Genomic DNA, 25,228 nt, shown 5'->3' with positions numbered 1-25,228 from the left:
CTCCTCCCCGGGAGCGCCCTCGCTGCAAAGAGGACGCTCCCGAGGGCGAGAGAAAGCCTTTCGGGACTTGGAGAGGGTGGGGGGGCGGCCGCCGGCCTTCTCTCCTCCCCGGGAGCGCCCTCGCTGCAGCGAGGACGCTCCCGAGGGCGAGAGAAAGCCTTTCGGGACTTGGAGAGGGTGGGGGGGCGGCCGCCGGCCTTCTCTCCTCCCCGGGAGCACCCTCGCAGCAACGAGGACGCTCCCGAGGGCGAGAAAAAGCCTTTGGGGACTTGGAGGGGGTGGGGGGCGGCCGCCGGCCTTCTCTCCTCCCCGGGAGCGCCCTCGCTGCAAAGAGGACGCTCCCGAGGGCGAGAGAAAGCCTTTCGGGACTTGGAGAGGGTGGGGGCGGCGGCCGCCGGCCTTCTCTCCTCCCCGGGAGCGCCCTCGCTGCAGCGAGGACGCTCCCGAGGGCGAGAGAAAGACTTTCAGGACTTGGAGAGGGTGGGGGGCGGCCGCCGGCCTTCTCTCCTCCCCGGGAGCGCCCTCGCTGCAGCGAGGACGCTCCCGAGGGCGAGAGAAAGGCTTTCGGGACTTGGAGAGGGTGGGGGGGCGGCCGCCGGCCTTCTCTCCTCCCCGGGAGCGCCCTCGCTGCAGCGAGGACGCTCCCGAGGGCGAGAGAAAGGCTTTCGGGACTTGGAGAGGGTGGGGGGGCGGCCGCCGGCCTTCTCTCCTCCCCGGGAGCGCCCTCGCTGCAACGAGGACGCTCCCGAGGGCGAGAAAAAGCCTTTCGGGACTTGGAGAGGGTGGGGGGGGCGGCCGCCGGCCTTCTCTCCTCCCCGGGAGCGCCCTCGCTGCAAAGAGGACGCTCCCGAGGGCGAGAGAAAGCCTTTCGGGACTTGGAGAGGGTGGGGGGGGCGGCCGCCGGCCTTCTCTCCTCCCCGGGAGCGCCCTCGCTGCAGCGAGGACGCTCCCGAGGGCGAGAGAAAGCCTTTCGGGACTTGGAGAGGGTGGGGGCGGCGGCCGCCGGCCTTCTCTCCTCCCCGGGAGCTCCCTCGCTGGAGCGAGGACGCTCCCGTCGGCGAGAGAAAGCCTTTCGGGACTTGGAGAGGGTGGGGGGGCGGCCGCCGGCCTTCTCTCCTCCCCGGGAGTGCCCTCGCTGCAAAGAGGACACTCCCGAGGGCAAGAGAAAGCCTTTCTGGACTTGGAGAGGGTGGGGGGGCGGCCGCCGGCCTTCTCTCCTACCCGGGAGCGCCCTCGCTGCAGCGAGGACGCTCCCGAGGGCGAGAGAAAGCCTTTCGGAACTTGGAGAGGGTGGGGGGGCGGCCGCCGGCCTTCTCTCCTCCCCGGGAGCGCCCTCGCTGCAGCGAGGACGCTCCCGAGGGCGATAGAAAGCCTTTCGGGACTTGGTGGGGGAGCGGCCGCCGGCCTTCTCTCCTCCCCGGGAGCGCCCTCGCTGCAACGAGGACGCTCCCGAGGGCGAGAAAAAGCCTTTCGGGACTTGGAGAGGGTGGGGGGGCTGCCGCCGGCCTTCTCTCCTCCCCGGGCGCGCCCTCGCTGCAAAGAGGACGCTCCCGAGGGCGAGAGAAAGCCTTTCGGGACTTGGAGAGGGTGGGGGGGGGGGGCGGCCGCCGGCCTTCTCTCCTCCCCGGGAGCGCCCTCGCTGCAGCGAGGACGCTCCCGAGGGCGAGAGAAAGCCTTTCGGGACTTGGAGAGGGTGGGGTGGCGGCCGCCGGCCTTCTGTCCTCCCCGGGAGCGCCCTCGCTGCAGCGAGGACGCTCCCGAGGGCGAGAGAAAGCCTTTCGGGACTTGGAGAGGGTGGGGGGGCGGCCGCCGGCCTTCTCTCCTCCCCGGGAGCGCCCTCGCTGCAGCGAGGACGCTCCCGAGGGCGAGAGAAAGCCTTTCGGGACTTGGAGAGGGTGGGGGGGCGGCCGCCGGCCTTCTGTCCTCCCCGGGAGCGCCCTCGCTGCAGCGAGGACGCTCCTGAGGGCGAGAGAAAGCCTTTCGGGACTTAGAGAGGGTGGGGGGGCGGCCGCCGGCCTTCTCTCCTCCCCGGCAGCGCCCTCGCTGCAACGAGGACGCTCCCGAGGGCGAGAAAAAGCCTTTGGGGACTTGGAGAGGGTGGGGGGGCGGCCGCCGGCCTTCTCTCCTCCCCCGGAGCACCCTCGCTGCAAAGAGGACGCTCCCGAGGGCGAGAGAAAGCCTTTCGGGACTTAGAGAGGGTGGGGGGGCGGCCTCCGGCCTTCTCTCCTCCCCGGGAGCTCCCTCGCTGGAGCAAGGACGCTCCCGACGGCGAGAGAAAGCCTTTCGGGACTTGGAGAGGGTGGGGGGGCGGCCGCCAGCCTTCTCTCCTCCCCGGGAGCGCCCTCTCTGCAAAGAGGACGCGACCGAGGGTGAGAGAAAGCCTTTCGGGACTTGGAGAGGGTGGGGGGGCGGCCGCTGGCCTTCTCTCCTCCCCGGGAGCGCCCTCGCTGCAGCGAGGACGCTCCCGAGGGCGAGAGAAAGCCTTTCGGGACTTGGGGAGGGTGGGGGGGCGGCCGCCGGCCTTCTCTCCTCCCTTTGAGCGCCCTCGCTGCAGCGAAGACGCTCCCGAGGGCGAGAGAAAGCCTTTGGGGACTTGGAGGGGGTGGGGGGCGGCCGCCGGCCTTCTCTCCTCCCCGGGAGCGCCCTCGCTGCAAAGAGGACGCTCCCGAGGGCGAGAGAAAGCCTTTCGGGACTTGGAGAGGGTGGGGGCGGCGGCCGCCGGCCTTCTCTCCTCCCCGGGAGCGCCCTCGCTGCAGCGAGGACGCTCCCGAGGGCGAGAGAAAGACTTTCAGGACTTGGAGAGGGTGGGGGGCGGCCGCCGGCCTTCTCTCCTCCCCGGGAGCGCCCTCGCTGCAGCGAGGACGCTCCCGAGGGCGAGAGAAAGGCTTTCGGGACTTGGAGAGGGTGGGGGGGCGGCCGCCGGCCTTCTCTCCTCCCCGGGAGCGCCCTCGCTGCAGCGAGGACGCTCCCGAGGGCGAGAGAAAGGCTTTCGGGACTTGGAGAGGGTGGGGGGGCGGCCGCCGGCCTTCTCTCCTCCCCGGGAGCGCCCTCGCTGCAACGAGGACGCTCCCGAGGGCGAGAAAAAGCCTTTCGGGACTTGGAGAGGGTGGGGGGGGCGGCCGCCGGCCTTCTCTCCTCCCCGGGAGCGCCCTCGCTGCAAAGAGGACGCTCCCGAGGGCGAGAGAAAGCCTTTCGGGACTTGGAGAGGGTGGGGGGGGCGGCCGCCGGCCTTCTCTCCTCCCCGGGAGCGCCCTCGCTGCAGCGAGGACGCTCCCGAGGGCGAGAGAAAGCCTTTCGGGACTTGGAGAGGGTGGGGGCGGCGGCCGCCGGCCTTCTCTCCTCCCCGGGAGCTCCCTCGCTGGAGCGAGGACGCTCCCGTCGGCGAGAGAAAGCCTTTCGGGACTTGGAGAGGGTGGGGGGGCGGCCGCCGGCCTTCTCTCCTCCCCGGGAGTGCCCTCGCTGCAAAGAGGACACTCCCGAGGGCAAGAGAAAGCCTTTCTGGACTTGGAGAGGGTGGGGGGGCGGCCGCCGGCCTTCTCTCCTACCCGGGAGCGCCCTCGCTGCAGCGAGGACGCTCCCGAGGGCGAGAGAAAGCCTTTCGGAACTTGGAGAGGGTGGGGGGGCGGCCGCCGGCCTTCTCTCCTCCCCGGGAGCGCCCTCGCTGCAGCGAGGACGCTCCCGAGGGCGATAGAAAGCCTTTCGGGACTTGGTGGGGGAGCGGCCGCCGGCCTTCTCTCCTCCCCGGGAGCGCCCTCGCTGCAACGAGGACGCTCCCGAGGGCGAGAAAAAGCCTTTCGGGACTTGGAGAGGGTGGGGGGGCTGCCGCCGGCCTTCTCTCCTCCCCGGGCGCGCCCTCGCTGCAAAGAGGACGCTCCCGAGGGCGAGAGAAAGCCTTTCGGGACTTGGAGAGGGTGGGGGGGGGCGGCCGCCGGCCTTCTCTCCTCCCCGGGAGCGCCCTCGCTGCAGCGAGGACGCTCCCGAGGGCGAGAGAAAGCCTTTCGGGACTTGGAGAGGGTGGGGTGGCGGCCGCCGGCCTTCTGTCCTCCCCGGGAGCGCCCTCGCTGCAGCGAGGACGCTCCCGAGGGCGAGAGAAAGCCTTTCGGGACTTGGAGAGGGTGGGGGGGCGGCCGCCGGCCTTCTCTCCTCCCCGGGAGCGCCCTCGCTGCAGCGAGGACGCTCCCGAGGGCGAGAGAAAGCCTTTCGGGACTTGGAGAGGGTGGGGGGGCGGCCGCCGGCCTTCTGTCCTCCCCGGGAGCGCCCTCGCTGCAGCGAGGACGCTCCTGAGGGCGAGAGAAAGCCTTTCGGGACTTAGAGAGGGTGGGGGGGCGGCCGCCGGCCTTCTCTCCTCCCCGGCAGCGCCCTCGCTGCAACGAGGACGCTCCCGAGGGCGAGAAAAAGCCTTTGGGGACTTGGAGAGGGTGGGGGGGCGGCCGCCGGCCTTCTCTCCTCCCCCGGAGCACCCTCGCTGCAAAGAGGACGCTCCCGAGGGCGAGAGAAAGCCTTTCGGGACTTAGAGAGGGTGGGGGGGCGGCCTCCGGCCTTCTCTCCTCCCCGGGAGCTCCCTCGCTGGAGCAAGGACGCTCCCGACGGCGAGAGAAAGCCTTTCGGGACTTGGAGAGGGTGGGGGGGCGGCCGCCAGCCTTCTCTCCTCCCCGGGAGCGCCCTCTCTGCAAAGAGGACGCGACCGAGGGTGAGAGAAAGCCTTTCGGGACTTGGAGAGGGTGGGGGGGCGGCCGCTGGCCTTCTCTCCTCCCCGGGAGCGCCCTCGCTGCAGCGAGGACGCTCCCGAGGGCGAGAGAAAGCCTTTCGGGACTTGGGGAGGGTGGGGGGGCGGCCGCCGGCCTTCTCTCCTCCCTTTGAGCGCCCTCGCTGCAGCGAAGACGCTCCCGAGGGCGAGAGAAAGCCTTTCGGGACTTGGGGAGGGTGGGGGGGCGGCCGCCGGCCTTCTCCCCTCCCTTTGAGCGCCCTCGCTGCAGCGAGGACGCTCCCGAGGGCGAGAGAAAGCCTTTCGGGACTTGGAGAGGGTGGGGGGGCGGCCGCCGGCCTTCTGTCCTCCCCGGGAGCGCCCTCGCTGCAGCGAGGACGCTCCCGAGGGCGAGAGAAAGCCTTTCGGGACTTGGAGAGGGTGGGGGGGCGGCCGCCGGCCTTCTCTCCTCCCCGGGAGTGCCCTCGCTGCAACGAGGACGCTCCCGAGGGCGAGAAAAAGCCTTTCGGGACTTGGAGAGGGTGGGGGGGGCGGCCGCCGGCCTTCTCTCCTCCCTGGGAGCGCCCTCACTGCAAAGAGGACGCTCCCGAGGGCGAGAGAAAGCCTTTCGGGACTTGGAGAGGGTGGGGGGGGCGGCCGCCGGCCTTCTCTCCTCCCCAGGAGCGACCTCGCTGCAGCGAGGACGCTCCCGAGGGTGAGAGAAAGCCTTTCGGGACTTGGGGAGGGTGGGGTGGCCTGCCGGCCTTCTCTCTCCCCCAGGAGAGGCCTCGCTGCAGGGAGGCAAATCCCTGCCGTTCGGGATTTGCAGAGGGTGGGGGGGGAGCCGCCCTTCTCTCGCCCCTGGCTCCTGATTGCCCCCTCTGAGTGTCAGTCTAAGAGGTGAGGGGGCCGGGGGAAGAGCCTTCGCCGTCAAGAATCAGGTGAGCGGGCCGGGGGAAGAGCCTCCTTTCCCTGGCCTGACAGTAAGGAAGCCAGTTGGGAGACTGCATTTTGAAGTCCCTCAGCAGAGTGCATGGAAATGGCTAGAGTTTGAAGTACTTGGGAAGCGTGAAGGGCCTCCTGACCCGCCCACCCCCACCCCGATCCCTACCCCTACCTGCTTCTCAAAACAAAGATAGACAGTCACACTAAGAGGTCATAAAGACAACCTGGAGACAGGAAGCATTAGAGATTAGCTGTTATTGTCCCCTGTGGAGAGAGAGGCAAACAAGTTGATGGAGTTAAAAGCTCTGTGACATCACAGGGAGAGGAAGAGAGAGGCAAAGGTTCCAAGACACAGAAAGCAGCAGACAGGGACAGAGTTAGCCTTCTCCAGCCACTCTGAACTGCCTGCGGGACCTCCCCCTCCTCCCCCACCCAGCCCTCACACCAACACTTTATGCCTGCGGGGAGGGGGGGGGGCTGGCACATCCTCTCTATCTCTTACAATCTCTCTCTTAATCTATGATACTGTCTTTGTCTTTCCCTCTCTTTCTCCCTATATTTGCCTCTCTTCTTCTACCTTTCACTTCCTTTTTCTTTCCCTTTCTTACTTCCTTCCCATCTCTATGTTTTCCTTCCTCTCACAGTCTTCTCCCCACCCTCTTCAGCTTCTTGAGACCGACATGGGTCGCAGACATCCTGGCTAAATTCCCCACTCTGTCATCAAGTTCTCCACCCTGATCCTACCTTCAGTGCTCACACACACGCCCTCCTTCATCAGTCCCAGGAAATCTGATTTCCATCTTTCTACCTCTCACCAAATCATCCACAGGAGACTTCATGACTTCTCCACCTGGCCAGCTCTGTCAGACCCCCCACAGGATTACAATCACTCTGGAGTCCAAATATCCCTGTTTACTTTTATTATACATTTGCCTTTGTCTTTGTGGAGAGTTCTTCCCAGTGCCACTGAAATTTGTTCCGCTCCTTCAGACCAACTTCAGTCATGTACATGCAGGAACTGCTTGATTTCTGGCTCTGCTTGATTTCTTTTCCATCTGGCCGGCTCAATGACACCCTCAACAGGATTAAATCCACTTTGGTCTCTGAGTATCTCTGTTTCCTTCATCAATACAGATGCTTCTGTGTTTGGAGGGGGGAAGGTGGCATTAAGGTGCCACTGGACTCTAGATTTGTTGTGCTGCTTCAGACCAACATGGGTTACAGACCCACTTGGCCATCAAAGTATCCCTATGTTTCCTTTCAGAATATTATTCTTTGTGCTGGGATCTTAAAGGTGCCACTGGACTCTAAATTTGTCCTGGTATATCACACCTGCATAGGTTGCATATATTCCGGATAAAATCCCCACTTTCCCATCATGTCCCCCTCCCAGATTCCACCTTCAGTTCTACAGCAAACTCCCTCCTTCACCAGTCCTATGCATTTTAATTTCCATCCTTCTCCCTTTCACCAACTAATTCCAAGGAGTTGGGATGCTTCCATTATACTACTTCTGAGTAGCTCAGTGAGAGCCTCACGACGATCAATCCCACTTGGCAGTCTAAGTCTCCCTATGTGTCCTTTTACAATACAAATGACTTCGGGTTTCGGGGGGGGGGGCTTAAAGGTGCACCTGGAATCTAACTTTGTCCTGCTGCTTCACACCAGATCCCACCTTCAGTGCAAAAATCTTTACTACAAACGTTGTCTTCCAAGAACTACCACAAACAGCACACCACCAGGCACATCAACAACATGCACTTCTAAGCTCTCTTGAACTCTCCCCTGGCCATCCCACCTCCCCTCACTAACGCCCAATCCTCAACAACAACAGCATACTATTCTGCACACAACAAATTCATTCATCAAAAGCAGCTCACCCACTACCCATTCTTGACACGACACTCTTCCATGGCACTCGGCAGCTACAGCCCACATCCTATGAGTGTCAATAGACAACTTTGCCTTAAAAACCACACTTCAACCCATTTGTCTTTATTTCGTTCTTTTTTCTTATTACACTCTGATGCCTCCAAAGAACTTTGCTGGTATCACCCTCCAACCCTGCTCTTCTAGGACCCCCACCCAAACCACTCCCTCAAGCATGACTGGACAATACCACTGCAAAGAAAAACAATACAAAAAAACCCCACATCATCATACCACCTTCAAATAAGCCCACCTAACTCCGTACACTTTACCCCCTCCCACCCATCCTCTGGACCATACATGTCCATTCACTACCTTTTCTACACAACAAACTATTTCCTCCCTCCATCACAAACCACGACTCCACATTCCCCTCTACTTCCTCTATACTTACCTGACCCTCTCCCACCCATTCTGCCAAAAACCCTACACTGTGCCTCTCACAACCCCACACACGAAACACTGTCCCATCAACCCTTTCTAGCGCCCATTGTATTTACAAGCACAACGGGCTTTAAATCTAGTTTAAAGATATAGTACATTTAAGTACGCATGAATAACTTACCCAATATTTTGATATGAATTACTCACTATTATTTTAGTTTTATTCTCATTTATACATTTTTTTTGTTCAGTCTAAAAGGGAATACTTATTAAATTTGCGGACGTTACTAAACTGGGAGGGGTAGCAAACGCAACCAAAGACAGAATCAGAATACAGGATGATCTTGATAGGCTCGAGAAGTGGGCTAAACTGAATAAAATGAAGTTCTATAGGGACAAATGGTAGGTAGGAAAAAACAAACACACCAATACAGGATGGGGGAGACTTGTCTTGGTAGTAGCATGTGCAAAAAGTATCTAGGAGTCTTAGTAGACCATACATTGAACATGAGTCAACAGTGTGACTTGGTGGCTAGAAAGGCAAATGGGATTTTGGGCTATATCAAATGGAGTATCGTGTCCAGATCACGGGAGGTGATGGTACCCCTTTACTCTGGTCTGGTTCGGCCTCAGTACTGTGATCAATTTTGGGTACCCCAGTTGAAGAGGGATGTAGACAAGCTCGAGTCCAGAGAAGGGCAACAAAGGTGGTGAGGGGTTTGGAGACCAAGATGTATGAAGAAAGGTTGGGGGAGTTTGGTCTGTCTAGCCTGGAGAGGAGATGACTGAGAGGGGATCTGATAACCATCTTCAAGTATTTAAACGGGTGCCATATCGAGGATGGAGCAGAGTTGTTCTCTCTTGCCTCAGAGGGATGGACCAGAACCAATGGAATGAAATTAATTCAAAAGAAATTCCATCTAAACATCAGGAAGAATTTCCTGACAGAGCAGTTTCTCAGTGGAACAGGCCTCCTCAGGTGGTGGTGGGTTCTCCATTTTTGGAATTTTTTAAATAGAGGCTGGATAGCCATCTGATGGAGAGGCTGATTCTGTGAAGGCTTAAGGGGGTGGCAGGTTACAGTGGATGAGTGATAGGGTTGTGAATGTCCTGCATAGTGCAGGGGGTTGGACTAGATGACCCATGAGGTCCCTTCCAACGCTATTATTCTATGATTCTATGATTCTATACATTCTAGTCATCCAAATATTGGGAAGATAAAAATATACAGGATACAGGAATATCCAGAAATGAAAAATGCAGAAAAATCAAATTTAATTAACTGTGTTGACATCTCAAATATGGGCAGAAACAGAAACTCCCAATCTCCTTGGTTCAGACTGTTGTTCAGGCTTGCATAGCTTCTGATCTATCAAGATGAATACAGTCAAGTGTTGAAGCCTGCCAGATGTTTGATAGCCCTCTTGTTTTTGTGGTGTAAGGCGATCAGCACAACAGAAAGATTGAACTTCCTGTAGGCTAGTATACAGAGTTCAGCTTGATGGGACACATTGTATAGACTAGTATGCCAACAATGGCAGCCAGTAACTTAATTTTCTTAAAGAAGCCCCCATCTAAATTCACACATCAGTTCCCCCTAAAAGGCAGTATAGGCTAGGGAGACATCCTGGCTTTCCTGTTTGTTACCTGCTGTTTGCTGGGGATGGGGGGGGGGGGTCATAGAGGCATTGTTCTCATGGCCCAACATAACTTACAACAAATATCTGTTAATAATAACACATTTCTGGTATGATGCCAATACAGTGCTCTAAAAGTCAGACAAAACACTATGGAGTCCTAGAGCATTATGTTGATGTCACACTGGCAACATGAAATCACTTCTGGGTATTCCCCTTTTTATCTCTTCAGCTCTTGCCCTTCAGTTCTCACATCAGGCACCTGTCATGCTTTCAATTATACATATAGAAAAGTGACACAATGACTCAGCAGTGACGGTTGATGATCAGTAAGTGTCTGCCCTCTTGCTAACAAGCTCAGAGGTTATTTGCAGCCTCTATTTGCACACTTCTTCTGCAGCAACCATTTTGTTCTGCCTTCTATAGAAGCCATTTTATGGTTGTGCCACAAGCCTTTATCAGAACTCCTAAGTAGGCATGTGCATATTCGGCTCGGAAACGCCCAAATTGGCCGAATTGGGGCCGTTTCGGGCATTTCTGAGCCTAAAACGGTCCGAAACGGACCGTCGTCCATCTTGAAAAGGCTGAATCCATGAGAGTTGCATCCCTGAAACCTCTTGGGGAGCTCATGGAGGGTCTTCCCTGACTCTCCTGCAAGTTTCAAGAAGAGTGGTCCTACGGGTCCAATCCTAGGAGCTCCCAAAGAGGTAACCCCTATCTGCTCCATTGGATAGAATGGAGGTTCGGAAATCTCTGGTTTTAACTTGATTTCTCATAGACTTCTATAGGAAAAGGTCTTTGGGAGCCTCGAGGATGGGACCCCCTGGTGCAATATTCCTGAAACTTGCAGGGGACTCAGGCAAGACCCTCCCTGAGCTCCCCTGCAAGTTTCAAGAAGATTGGACCAAGGGGATGGCTCCCAAAGAGGCTGACACTATTCCCCATAGACTTTATAGGTGGGAAAAATTAATTTCAGCAGGTTAATTGCCAATTTCCTGGTTAATTGGCTCGATACAGATCCAAAATGGTCCGAATTGGGGCCTCCTTGCACATGCCTACTCCTAAGCTTGTGGCCTGCAGGCTTTAAAAAGTTGGGAACTCCTGCACTATATTAATATTTCAGAAGTGGATTTGCCAGTGTAGAAAATATAATCCAGGAGGTGAATTATCATTGTACTAGAAATTAAGCCCACTGTATGAAAAATACAGCGGGCACTAGTGGGCAGTGAGTAGGCACGGGAGGCCCCCCTGGGGGCTGAGGGAGGGGGGGAGGGAGGGAAGGAAGGAAGGAAGGCAGGTAGAGAGAAAGGGAGAAAGAGAGGGGGGGATGAGAGTAAGCAGGAAGGCAGGCAGGCAGCCAGGCAGGTAAATGGAGTGGAAGGTCAATGGGGCAGGGGGGAAGGAAGGGGGGAAGGGTCCGCTGGGCAGGTGTGTGGTGGTGCAAGTTAGGGCCATGGGGGAAGAGTCCGGGGGAAGAAGGGTGGGTGGCTGATTGTTTGAGGATGGGAAAGCAGTGGCGGAGCGCAAGGTCGAAGTGGCAGTGGTAGCGGAGCATGGGGTAGAGAAGCAAGGGTGGGCCACGGGGAAAGTGTTTGGCGGAGAGAAGGGTGGGTGTGTGGTTGTTTGGGGGTAGGAAAGCGACGGCGGAGTGCAGGGTCGAAGCGGTGGCGGTGGAGCATGGGGTAGAGAAGGGAGGGGGCCACGGGGACAGTGTTTGGCGGAGAGAAGGGTGGGTGGTTGTTTGGGGGCGGGAAAGCGGCAGCAGAGCGCGGTGTCGAAGCGGTGGCGGCAGCGGAGCACGGGGTAGAGAAGCGAGGGGGGGCGTGCGGAATGAGTCCAGCAGAGAGAAGGCTGGGTGGCTGGGGGCGGGAAAGCAGCAGCGGAGTGTGGGGAGGCAAAGGAAGGAAGGTGAAGATGACAGGGCAGGGGGGGTAAGGAGGGTGGGGGGAGGTGAAGTATTGGCCGGGTGGCCCGAGCCCTCCCCCCCCAGGGCCACCTGGCAGGTTAGGCTTGGTGGCTACCTACCTGCCTTGGCGGCGGACAGCCACATAATGGTGGCTGTCAGCCATAGGCGGCCCAGGTTGCCCCCGTCAGTCCGGGGGCAAGGGGACATTTGTTGGCCTCTCTATCCCGGACCAAGCCCTCCCCCACACCGCTTACTGTTTTATTTATACTGCTCCTGGGGAGCGGTGTAAAGATAACAAGGATAACTCAGTACTCAACAGTACACATATAGCCTAGATTCTTGATTTGTAATAGCTTTTCTAAGCCACAGAGCTGAAACTATGGGTAAAGTGCTTGTCCCCATGGAAAGCATTCAATGTGCACCCTTTAGCAATGAAGATATGTTGATCTACCTGAAGCATATCAGCAGTAGAAGGCCCAAGCAGAAATGTTGATAATTTATGATGACAAGGTAATATAGTACTCCACCCATGGCTGCTGTCATGCCTGCATTCACTAAGGCTGCCAGCCTCCAAGTAGAGGCCTGAATCTTTAGAATTACAGAGATGAGCCCCTGGACAAAATAGAGTTGTAATTCTGAGAGAACTCCCGCTTTCACCTGAAAGTTGGCAACCTTGGGTTATACCCTGACAGCAGTATGCAGGACCCCACATTTCATTTGCATAACAGCCCTCTGTTCAAGAGAGAGCAATTGGCCTAATGTCTTAGTGGCTTCTTGCTTCAACCATAATTTGCAGAGAAAGTATAAAATAAAATGAGTGCAGGTTATTTGGGTTGCTAGCTGTGTAGCTCTTACATTATAAGCTGAAAAATTGGTGGGGGGAAACCATTACCCTGTAGTTATAAAGAATAATAATAACTTTAGTCTATCACTACAGTTTACTTGCCCTGCTGTTGCTGGTTATATTTGCTGTTCTCATAGATTTCAGTCTTTGCTCTACTCCTGTTTTCAAATTGTTTTGATAACAAAAATGTTACTGAATGTTACTAAAATGTGCAAATATTGCATTGTCCAGCATACTCAGCAAGAGGAACACAAAATTATGTTAATGCAGGCATATAAGAAGGAAATCTTCAAGAATATGCTTTATACACTGAATGCTTGGCAATATCCCCCAGAACCCTAAACACTAATATAGTATTTATTAATCTGTATATTTTTATTTCACCCTTCCTTCATGGAACTAAAGATGGCATATAGAGGAATTAATTAAGCTGCCTTGTACCAAGTCTATCTAGGTCAGCATGTTCTACTTAGACTGGCAGTAACTTTTCAGTGTCTTTCACATTACCTACTATTTGATCCTTTTTAAGATACCAAGGATTGAACCAGGGACCTTCCACATATAAGGCAGGTGCTCTCCCACTGAGCCACTGTCCCTCTGCTCTAGTTTCAATGCCTCATCTTTATCCTCAAAACAATTCTGCAATGTAAGGCTGAGAGACCGTAACTGCCCCATAACCACCTCACAATCTGAACCTGGATCTCTGCAGTCACAGGCAAACACTCTAATAATTCCCTGACAGAGGCTTATAAATTGAAGCTATGGGGTAGTTAGCACAAACTTTCTATTTCATTTTCTGCCCTGCCTGTCCATTGGGGTAGACTTGACACTGCATCTAATGTAGTAATATAAAAGGAAAGGAAAAATAATCATCAGCTCTGTCACCATGATAGAATCCTATATAGACATGCATGAATACAAGTGAGAGCACTGGATTTATGGGAAGTAACAGCACCTGAAAATAGGATAGCTCTATGTGTAATAATAAAATCTCAGATTAACTATTCTATTATACTACAGACATAGTTGGGGGGTTTTTCTGTTAAAAAAAAGCACAACCCAGAAACTTAGTGTGGTACACTTGTGTATTATCTAATCAATTTTTCCGTCAATTCTTACTGAATGTCTAAAAGCAACAAATCAATATTACTACTAATTTATTTTTCTCCTCTTCTTTAGATAACGTTGGACGCTGCAAATATCAAACTACCTGGATTGCCTCAGGGATCCTACTCCCCTACTGGATCTAGGCAAAAAATCTACGAGCTATGTGTGTGCCCCAATGGAAAGTTATTCCTGTCTCAGGCAGGATCTAGTTCCACCTGCCAAATAAACTCAAGTGTCTGCCTTTGAGAGAGACTGTTTGTGACAGGCGGAGCTGGCAGCAGAATGGCCTTTTCTGGCCTCCCAGATAAGAGCTGCCAACTATTTTTACTAGAACACAGAAAGCCTATAAAAGACTGTTTTTGTGTGCGCGCGTGTGCCTGAATATATAAATATATAAAGAGAGAGAGAGAGACACACACACAGATATTATATATATATACATACATACATACATACATACATACATACATATACATATACATATACATATACATATACATATACATATACATATACATATACATATACATATACATATATATATATATATATATATATATATATATATATATATATATATATATCCCAGGGTGACCCTCTTTGTGTAGCATTCATTGTTCTCACATAAAATTTTTATTAAAAATGTTCAAATTGGATCTAGATCTTTCCAGGAGTTCTCAAACTATGTCCTAGCAAGCCTCCAAAAAGTGAAGACAATGCTTTAGGGCCTCTCTTAATTTAGGTAAGGGCCACCTCACATACTACATTTTACCTACAGGCAAAGAAATGTAATGTACTTTCAAATGTGTACTTTCAGAAAACTAGACAGGTTCACTGTTTTCACAAACGGTGGTGTACACAGGTGCCTGCCTTTTCTTTCTGAAGCCATGTACATTTGTTTAGATATGTCATGTGTGAAACAGACCTAAAATATTGCCCCCAAACCTACAAGACAGCTCAGCTTATTGCCATCATTCTCAACCAAAACAGAAAAATCAAAGGCAAGATATTTGGGTATTCAAATAGATGGAACTTTGGGGGAATAGAAAGCCAATGAAAATGCGTTGCACTGTTGGTCATTAGCCCTGTCAATCGACTCAGCAACTGGGATGAATAGGGAAATTAAACCTCATCACCAAGCTCATTGCCTGAGAAATGTTCAGATGGCAAGAATCTACAGTTTGCTTAGCTGCTGCCTTCTCCCATTCATGAAGGCTCAGTTTGTACTTTGAGAACTACAATTATAGTGCATACAAAGAAGACTCTCTTTATTATATTTACTATTTCCTCAAGCAAATGATTAATGACAGTATAATAAGATAAGCATCTCTAGTTATTATTGCACCATAAAGACCCTTCTCAGTAGAACATAAATGTACATAATAATTTTAAATGCAGGACACATATCCCAAGAACAATACAGTGCACTACTTTTTGTAATTTTGTGCCTGATTCTAAAAAATGTCTTTCAATGATGTCCTGGTTGCATCATGTTAGTGAAATATGTCTGGATTACCATGAACTGTCTCTTGATGATCTGTAAAGACCGTTCAAGAAATCAACTTCATCACCAGGACAAAGTGGAAAAGGAGATTAGCATCCAAAAGAGCACCAGGTTTATGTATGTTTTGCTGAAATTTATTTTGAGTTTCCTGCCTCTGTTATGTACACCAGTGTTAGGTTACTAATGGTGCATGATGCATCTTTGACATGTGTCTGTAGAGAAAGGAAATTGATCTCCCATTTCAAAAAGAAAAAATGCCCCTTTAAAAAGAATAATAATGTAGTGAGAACAAATCTCTATTTAATCTCTCGTGTGGACTATCTGTAGAATCATACCTGCTTGCAGTGCAGGGAAAAAGACACTCCATGTAGTTTGTGCAAGTAGAATAAATTGGAATTACTACTAGATGCCACTCCAAAAAGAGGGGCAGAAGCAATTTACTGTCAGTTTGCAGAAGATTTTTGAAAGTCAAAGAACATACCAAAGCTTCAGTGCTCGCAATGGATAGGTGTTTGGTTTATCCTTTGCTGTCAATACTGCAGACAAGTTCCTGTTTCTAAAAATGTATACTGTTTTAGCATAGTTCTTTTAGTTTAAAAGAACTAAATGAGGAACATGACTGATGAAAATTGGTATAGATTAGTTAACTATTTAGAGTTGCAGTTTAGCTGCCTTAAAAGCCCATATGAGCTAAAAATAAAACAAGTAAGGTATAATTTTGAAAATAAAAAATTAAGTAATTTCACTATCAAGATTTCTTCATGAAAAGGAACAGAAGGACAACATCACACATTTTAGATATGGCAAATATAAGAGATGCTTATTATGAATCGATTATGATACATCTTGCTTGTTCGGTAGATGCATAGATTCACATCAGAACAAAGCCCTAGAAACAGATAGCCATCTAAGTGAAATCAATAGAGAGTCCTGTGGCACTTGAAAACTGGCTAGTCTGTCGTAGCAGGAGATCTGATGCAGCAATAGATGTTGTAAAGACACTTTAGAACTCTTTTGTTTTCTCCTAAGTAAAACCTGGTTAATAACATCTGACTCATCATTAGAAAGTTACAACATATATGAAACAAGTTCTATACATGAGTCACATTTATATAAATGCACACAATCCAATGAATAAATAATAGATTTATTTCATAGTGATCTCAAAAAGCTGAGATAGAATTGTATGTGTTCCTCTTTCAAGCCATTGTCTTGGATTTTTTATGGGCACCAAACACTTGAACATCAAGAACTTGACTACAAGCCTGTTGAAGTCAATTTGGAAGGCATTCCCATTGATTTCAGTGGTGTTTGGATTAAGCCATTTCCATTAGGTGCTTCAGGGTGATGATAAAGCAGGCAGTGGTTTATCATCAGTGAAGCCCTTTTGCTCTTTTGATAGATAGCAAAATGAGTAGCTCTACATTACATTCAGTGACTGTTAGGACTTGCTCCTGTCATCATTATTTCTCAAGCCGACACTTCAATGCAAAGGGGTCACCCAGGATAACAATTGGATTAGGACACGGGATTATACTCCATCTCTGTTCAAAGAGGGAGACATGCCTATGCCTTAAGTCAATGCACTCAGCAAGGAGAAGCACATCATATTTATCTTATTCTTAATACTAGTTTATTTGGAGCACTGGACGAAGACTGGAGAGGATGGTGGGGTTTAAGAGATGTTTAAGAGATGAATGGGGGTTTGTAAAGTGACATAAAATAGAATCCATAGATATCAACAAAGACTATGGGACTTCTGGAGCAAGTGCAGATTTATGCCATGTTTTAATATAGGAAGAATCCAAGTGTGGAACTTCTGATTTCACCCTGGGGACCAGCTTTGAATCTTCAGAGGTGTTTGTATTTGTTTCCTTTTTTTCCATTTCATATTGAACGATGATTCCTCATCACACATTAAAGGCCATTTCTTTAAAGAATACTTGTCAGGGTGTGCAACATGATACATTCAATAGAGCAAAAATATGCATATTGCCATACAACAGATTTGTTTGATCTTTTCTTCCCTATTATTTTTTGTGATAATTAAAGAGGACCATGAAACAAAAATATCTTCATGATGAACAAACCGTGCTTATGGGTTTTAAACAAACGGCTTATTTTTCTGATAGCACAGTCTTTATCTTAATTTGTGTCTTGATTTTGCACCTTTAAAGTCAAAAGTTTGGTTACACATTGCATTGAATGCAATCAAACATAATTATGTTTAGAGAGAGATACAAATTGTTATCAATCAAGTCAGTTCAAACCAACCATCAAGGATCCTTTAGATGGTGAACTTGTTCCTTTTGTGATCTGAGTTAACCTTACAGTTTTTTCTATCCGGCTGCCAATTCTCAGGACACCTGTCTCACTAAAGAGATTGATGCCTGTTAAACTCTCTTTTGTTGTTGTTGTTGTTGCTTTGTTTTTAACTTTGAAGAACCTATGTTTTGTAAAAGACCACATACATATTGGTTTTCTAACTGATCATAGAATCATAGAATCTTTAATCCTGCGGAGCGGATTAAATAAAGCAGTAAGGGCTGGTGGGGAGGAGTTAGGGTGGGCTCTGTCCGGGATAAAAACTCGGAGGAGTGAATCAGGAGCCGCGAAGCGGCTCCTGATTCGCTCCTCTGAGTGGCAATCCAGGGCCAAGTGTCCAATTGGGAGACGCGCTTTGCGCTCCTCCCTATTGGACACTTGGCCCGTCTCGAAGACAGCCCACCGCTAAGTCCACACTCCTCCCGACCCGCCATCCTTGCCGGATGGCTGCCAGGCAGGAGCCTTGCCCCACGGCCCAGGACTTCGGGGAAAAACCTTCCCCTCCGCCGCACCACATGCCTGCATGCCTCACAGCCGCCCGCGATCCACCGATCACTCGCGACCCGCGATGGGAGCCAGCAGGTAGGCCCACAGAGAAAACCCGAACCCCCCCTGGAGCCTTCCCCAGTCCATCGGGGGGGGGGAGAAATCCTCCTGCAACCTCGCCGACCCGCCCCACGCCCACCACAGCCACTGAGAAGCCTTTGGGAGTCGCCGGGGAAAGGGACAAGCCATCTAGCGCCCATTTTATTCACATATAAAATGAGCTTTTTGTCTAGTCATAGAATCATAGAGTTGGAAGGGGCCATACAGGCCATCTAGTCCAAACCCCTGCTCAACATAGGGTCAGCCCTAAGCATCCTAAAGCATCTAAGAAAAGTGTGTATCCAACCTTTGCTTGAAGACTGCCAGTGAGGGGGAGTTCACCACCTCCTTAGGCAGCCTATTCCACTGCTGAACTACTCTGACTGTGATAAAAATGTGTATATTGAAATGAAAGTGCTGCCCCCTTATTCTCCCTACACACACACACACTTCACTTTCAAAAGTAGCATTCTGTTGGTCTCTGAATATGTGATTTTGCCCACATTACTAAGCAATAGTTTAATGCGGGGAAAAGCCACTCCTTTCAGTACTGAGTTCTGTAAATGTGAACTAATGATGGTACAAACCTGGTATCACATAGGGCATAATATTACTGGCATTAGGAGGCATCTTCATCAGTTCCTATATTCATGGAGTATATTGCTTAAAAGATTGTTCACAATCAGTATATTGGAAAGATGACAAACAAATATTGATTGTTCACTCTTCCCCATACAGGTTGATTCTGGTCAGAATTCTACACCATGTTGAAAGAAGAGGAGCTGTTTTCTTTGTATTCCGTTTTTTACTACCCGAAGGAATCTCAGAGTGGTTTACAATCACCTACCCTTCCTATCTCTATGACAGACACCTAGTGAGGTAGGTAAGGCTGAGACCAATATCAATATCAATACCTTTATTGGCATAAAGCAGATAAGCAGGATAAACAAAGTTAGTCAGAATACGTCAGACAGTTTAAATTTAAAAACTGAGGACAGAAATTCAGCCGTAATAAAAGTGACGTTGGCATCCTTATCACTCAGTAAAAATTGGCAAATCAGGTCTCTTGAATGGTTTCTCCGTTTTGGTATGAGAGGTATGATGTGCCTTCTCTGTTCAGTGAACAAGGGACAATCCAGTAGGATATGTTGGATGGTGTCAGGAGAACTTGATTCACAGGTGCATAGTCTGTTTTCGAAGGGGATCTTGGCAAATCTCCCTTGTAATACTTTAGATGGAAAGGCGTTAAGCCGAGCAAGCGAAAACGCTCTGCGATAGAGGGAATTTGCCAAGTTATGGAAATAAGCCGGCATTATCCCGTGCTTCACTTGGAGACCAAGCGCACGAGGAGAGCAGATTGCTGGCACAGTGGGATGGATTTTTTGAAATTCCTGATCAAGTAGCCTTTGTTTGATCTGGTACATAATGGAGGATTCATTCAGAGATAAGATGTAATCGTAGTCAATGCCAATTTGTTGGAGTGTAGTCAGGATGGTAGAGAACCATTTAAATTTAAAAGTGTCTTTCAGTAAATAGGCCAATAGACTATCTGATCGAACCCTAAAATGCAGTTTTAGCCAATATTTAAAGGTGAAAATCCAGGCCTTAGTTTCGAGAAGATTGTGTCCAGTTTCAAGACATAAAGAGGAGTAAGGGACGCAATTTGGAGTTCTCAAAATCTGCCGGAGAAAGGCAGACTGTAAGTTTTTGTTAAAACCTGAAATCCACAGAGGGATACCATATAAAATTTGGGGAAGAATTTTAGAGTCAAGGCTGAGACCATTTCTCCATTCAGGACATACCTTGCATTAGGCTCATTTTGGATTTCCATTGGATGATGCGAGTTGACACTAGGCTTTCCACATTTGGGCTTTCCTCTCCTTGTTTCCCAAGTGGAAATTTGCCATATGTTTTCCACATCTGATTCAGCAGCCTCCCATCATACTTTGCTTCCCCTTTTCCAAATTATTCTTTGCCCAATTGGTGCTTACTTGCACCTTACTTTTCATTACACCCCTTAATTCCACCATTCTTTGCCTTCCCTCGGACATACTGATTGGCTCCCCATTTCCACTCCCCACATAGAATCATAGAGTTGGAAGGGGCCATACAGGCCATCTAGTCCAGCCCCCTGCTCCATGCAGGATCAGCCCTAAGCATCCTAAGCATCCTAAAGCATCCAAGAAAAGTGTGAGAACTTCAAGAGGAACTAAGAAAGAAAAGGAAAATGTTCAGGAAATGGAGGGAAGGACAGCAATAATTCAATCTGTTTTCCCCTTTGTTGTGAGGATAGAGAATGGACCCTCTCTAAAGGTAATTAAGTTTTGTTTAAGCAAACCCAGTTAAAGGCCCCATAGATTTCTTCAGATTTTATCTTCCTTTTTGAATCCTAGGAGTAGGCAGCTTGCATAAAATCTTTTCTGTTGCAGGGAGACGAGGGGGAGTTGGCCCTGTAACACAGTGGGCTTGTATATCCTGGGAAAGAACCAAGAGATTCTGCTCTGAAATTCCTCTTGCAGATCTCTTCAAACCAGAGGGATTTGAAGTTTTTCAGAAACTGAAGTGAATTGTACTATTGTTATTCTGGTAGGGAAGCCCAGATACATTGACTTTGAATGGAAATGATATTTTGCTGTAGCTTAGCATCTTGATATTGTGCACCTCCAATTTTTTTGCTAGGACTACTGTCTCAACTGCAGCATGCTGCCTATTCCAAAGAGAGATGTAAGGTAAAGGTAAAGGTCCCCTGTGCAAGCACCGAGTCATGTTTGACCCTTGGGGTGACGCCCTCCAGCGTTTTCATGGCAGACTCAATATGGGGTGGTTTGCCAGTGCCTTCCCCAGTCATAACCGTTTACCCCCCAGCAAGCTGGGTACTCATTTTACCGACCTCGGAAGGATGGAAGGCTGAGTCAACCTTGAGCCGGCTGCTGGGATTGAACTCCCAGCCTCATGGGCAAAGCTTTCAGACAGCTGCCTTACCACTCTGCGCCACAAGAGGCTCAAAGAGAGATGAGACATCTCTTAATATTTCTTTGAGGAGTGCAGGTTTTGATCATTTGGTGATCAGTTTTAGTTCTGAAAGAAAGGTCTCCTAAAGAGCAATTGAAAGTAAAAATGTTTGTCTCACTGTTTGTTCAACTATATTTTTTGTATAGGCAGCGGGAGAAAAAAATTGTCCAAAAAAGAAGAATTACATTTGCATAGTGACCTGCTATCAAATACTCAGTGAAAGCTATGGCACAGTAAAAATAATGATTTTCTCACAGAAAGATTATAAGAAAAATGTCTCCTACAGTGAACTATTTTTACATCTTTTTCTAATATGAATAACCTCACTGGACAGCCTGTGTCAGATTAGGTTTGTTTCACTGCAGAAATTTATTCTAGATATGTTATGCGCAAGTTTCATTTTTTCATCCTTATTCCAAAGGCTGAAATACTGATAAGAGATAAAATGGTCTCAAGCCTGTTGCTGAATATTAAATCATAGAATCATAGAATCATAGAGTTGGAAGGGGCCATACAGGCCATCTAGTCCAACCCCCTGCTTAACGCAGGATCAGCCCTAGGCATCCAAGAAAAGTGTGTATCCAACCTTTGCTTGAAGACTGCCAGTGAGGGGGAGCTCACCACCTCCTTAGGCAGCCTATTCCACTGCTGAACTACTCTGACTGTGAAAAACTTTTTCCTGATATCTAGCCTATATCGTTGTACTTGAAGTTTAAATCCATTACTGCGTGTCCTCTCCTCTGCAGCCAACAGAAACAGCATCCTGCCCTCCTCCAAGTGACAACCTTTCAAATACTTAAAGAGGGCTATCATGTCCCCTCTCAACCTCCTTTTCTACAGGCTGAACATTCCCAAGTCCCTCAACCTATCTTCATAGGGCTTGGTCCCTTGGCCCAAGATCATCCTCGTCGCTCTCCTCTGTACCCTTTCAATTTTATCTACGTCCTTCTTGAAGTGAGGCCTCCAGAACTGCACACAGTACTCCAAGTGTGGTCTGACCAGTGCCGTATACAATGGGACTATGACATCTTGTGATTTTGATGTGATGCCTCTGTTGATACAGCCCAAAATGGTATTTGCCTTTTTTACCGCTGCATCACACTGCCTGCTCATGTTTAGTTTACAATCCACAAGTACCCCAAGGTCTCGTTCACACACAGTGTTACCTAGAAGCGTATCCCCCATCCAGTAGGCATGCTTTTCATTTTTCTGACCCAGATGCAGAACTTTACACTTATCTTTATTAAATTGCATCTTGTTCTCCTTTGCCCATTTTTCCATTGTGTTCAGATCTCGTTGAACTCTGTCTCTATCTTCCGGAGTATTTGCCAGTCCTCCCAATTTGGTGTCATCTGCAAACTTGATGAGTAGTCCCTCCACCCCCTCATCTAGATCATTAATAAATATGTTAAAAAGTACCGGGCCAAGCACCGAGCCCTGAGGTACCCCGCTACTCACCTCTCTCCAGTCTGATGAAACACCATTGACAACAACTCTTTGAGTGCGGTTCTCTAACCAATTCCCTATCCACCTAACGATCTGAAAATCCAGATTGCAGTCCTTCAATTTATCCATCAGAACATCATGGGGAACCTTGTCAAAAGCTTTACTAAAATCCAAGTAAATGACATCAACCGAATTTCCCCGATCCAGCAAACCTGTTACTTGGTCAAAAAAGGAAACCAGGTTGGTCTGGCAGGACCTGTTGGAGACAAATCCATGCTGACTTCCTTGGATCACCAAATTGTCCTCCAGATGTTTGCAGATCGCTCCCTTTAATATCTGCTCCATTATCTTCCCCACAACAGAGGTCAGACTCACTGGTCTGTAGTTTCCCGGGTCATTTATTGTTAAATAAAATCCATTTATTGTTGTTAGATGCGAAGTCGTTTCTGACCCATCACGACCCCATCGCGATCCTCCAGGCCTTTCTGTCCTCTACCATTCCCCGGAGTCCATTTAAGTTTGCACTGACTGCTTCAGTGACTCCATCCAGCCACCTCATTCTCTGTCGTCCCCTTCTTCTTTTGCCCTCAGTCACTCCCAGCATTAGGCTCTTGTCCAGGGAATCCTTCCTTCTCATGAGGTGGCCAAAGTATTTGAGTTTCATCTTCAGGATCTGGCCTTCTAAGGAGCAGGCAGGGCTGATCTCCTCTAGGACTGACCGGTTTGTTCGCCTTGCAGTCCAAGGGACTCACAAGAGTCTTCTCCAGCACCAGAGTTCAAAAGCATCAATTCTTTGGCACTCAGCCTTCCTTACGGTCCAACTTTCACAGCCATACATTGCAACTGGGAATACCATAGTCTTGACTAAATGCACTTTTGTTGGAAGGGTGATGTCTCTGCTTTTTAGGATGCTGTCTAGATTTGCCATAGCTTTCCTCCCCAGGAGCAAGCATCTTTTAATTTCTTTGCTGCAGTCCCCATCTGCAGTGATCTTGGAGCCCAGGAAAATAAAATCTGTCACTACCTCCATTTCTTCCCCATCTATTTGCCTTTGCTATATCTTCAATATGCTTTTGTATTAAAAACCAACAAAGCATTTCACAAATAACGCGTGTATTTCTATTTTTCAAGCAAGATTGGATTCTGAAAGCAAATATATGACTACACTTCTTTCTTTTACAGTTTAACTATCACTACATATAATTTCTTTTTGGGGGGTTGCACTTGTCGATCAATTTGCTTTGACGCTAACATTGGAATTAGCATTTTTTAAAAGAAGAATAAGAGAGCACGTACTTTGTCATAGTTTTCCTTTGCATTTTTAGTTCACAGATGTTCCTAATGATGTAAAATACAATTAGAGAGGATCCTTATTAAATTTGCAGAAGATACTGTCGAGAACGACTAGTTTGGGCAGCGCGGGGGGTCCAGAGAAGGAGCGTGCGGACAGGAGCGGAAACCTAAGAAAGGAAGATACAGAGGAAGAGATCCCGACAGACCCTCTTTGGATACGAAACTTACATAAAGGGATGTGGGGAATCAGTTCGCCAGGGGTGGGGGAAACGGTAGCACAGGGGCAGTCAGTACAAACGGGGAGAGCAAGGGAGAAACCCAGGGCAGGGCGGTGGCGGAGAGACGCGGAGTCCCGGAAGGGCGAGGTCCGCCTGAGAAGCCCGGAGGGTGGAGACAGGGGCTAGAGAGGCTACTTAAGGAAGCATCAATGAGGAGACGGGGTTGGAGGCGAGTGCCAGATCACACTTTAAACTCAAGTTGGGTTGGGGTTTCTTCCAACCCAGCTCAAGTTTAATGTGTCATCTAACTGGAGTTTTATATATGTCTATTCCATCTAATATTCAGAAGTATTGTCTATGAGGAGTTCAGAAGTATTGTATGTGTCTTTGTAAAGCCTGATGCAGAATCCTGTTACCAGTATTCCCAGATCTCATTAATTTGTAGGGCTAAAGACCAGCCCTGAAGCATGATTACACATAAGTGATACTTGCTTCCAGAGAAGTTTGCTCAAGATTGTGGTACACAAGCCATTTTCCTGATCATAGCTATAGATTGTTTTAATATCTTTCCTTGCCTAGATACTGGTGCTTGGCAAATCAGAGAAGAGCTTTTGTTGGTCCTCTAAAGTGCTGTGTATACTGAGTACCAAGACCTGAATACATTCTCTGCTGATATAAGCAATGACCCAAATTTTCAAATTCTTATCCTTCTACAACCATGGCAGAAAAAAAAAAAACATGCAGCCCATATGTTGTCGCACTTGTCCACCTGTGATAGTAAAATATTTTGTCTGACTTGTTAACCACCAAGGCCTTCGAAATGTAAACAGGACAAAACAAAGTTCCACATTGTGAATCACTTTTTTTCTCATATATTCACATTTTTGTTTCGCCTTTTAAAATACATTTATGTATGTGTGTGATTGTGTGAGGAAAAAATAAAGCTTTTTAAAAAATCAAGTAACATCAGTCTTTGCACACTCTATGCAAAATTTTGTAAGCATTGCAATAATGCTATAAATTACACAAGGAACTATTTTAACTTTATTACACTTTCTGTATAAAAAAGATTTGTATTTAAAATTATTTCAACTGCAATCTTGTAAAATACCTTAATAAAAATAATGATTGTTAAAAAGAAGCCTAGTTTCATTATTATGCTCATGTTTAAGACCGCGAACAAGCATTATATTAGCCATTTATTTAAAATTTTTGGTAATTGCCCTATATTCACCCTGAATTGAACAACTGCCTCATGTACTGAAGTGTGTGCACAGAGATACCTTGCACTTTGAAATCAACATTTGTTTTCTTACTGGAATATAATGGAATGCAGTTATAGCTTTTGGATCAAAAGCTAGAAATCAAAACATGAATGTATCTTTGGTCAAAAAAGAGGCAGCCATTGC

At 49.2% G+C, this 25,228-nt stretch overlaps 1 protein-coding gene across 2 annotated transcripts in view; it reads left to right on the top strand.

Annotated features, from left to right (window-relative positions):
- Window positions 1–24,947, top strand: part of SGCD (sarcoglycan delta) — a 349,857-nt gene extending 324,910 nt beyond the window's left edge. For both annotated transcript variants that reach the window (XM_077326433.1, XM_077326432.1), the window contains one exon: window positions 13,509–24,947. In XM_077326433.1, coding sequence (XP_077182548.1) covers window positions 13,509–13,682 — 174 coding nt within the window. In that variant the 3' untranslated portion in view covers window positions 13,683–24,947. The remainder of the gene's footprint in view (window positions 1–13,508) is intronic.
- The last annotated feature ends 281 nt before the right edge of the window (window positions 24,948–25,228 follow it).

The sequence above is a fragment of the Paroedura picta genome, chromosome 3 (assembly GCF_049243985.1).
Source record: "Paroedura picta isolate Pp20150507F chromosome 3, Ppicta_v3.0, whole genome shotgun sequence".
Lineage (NCBI taxonomy): Eukaryota > Metazoa > Chordata > Lepidosauria > Squamata > Gekkonidae > Paroedura > Paroedura picta.
Note: the sequence above shows the minus strand (reverse complement) of the source record. Positions and strands in the feature narration are given on the sequence as shown.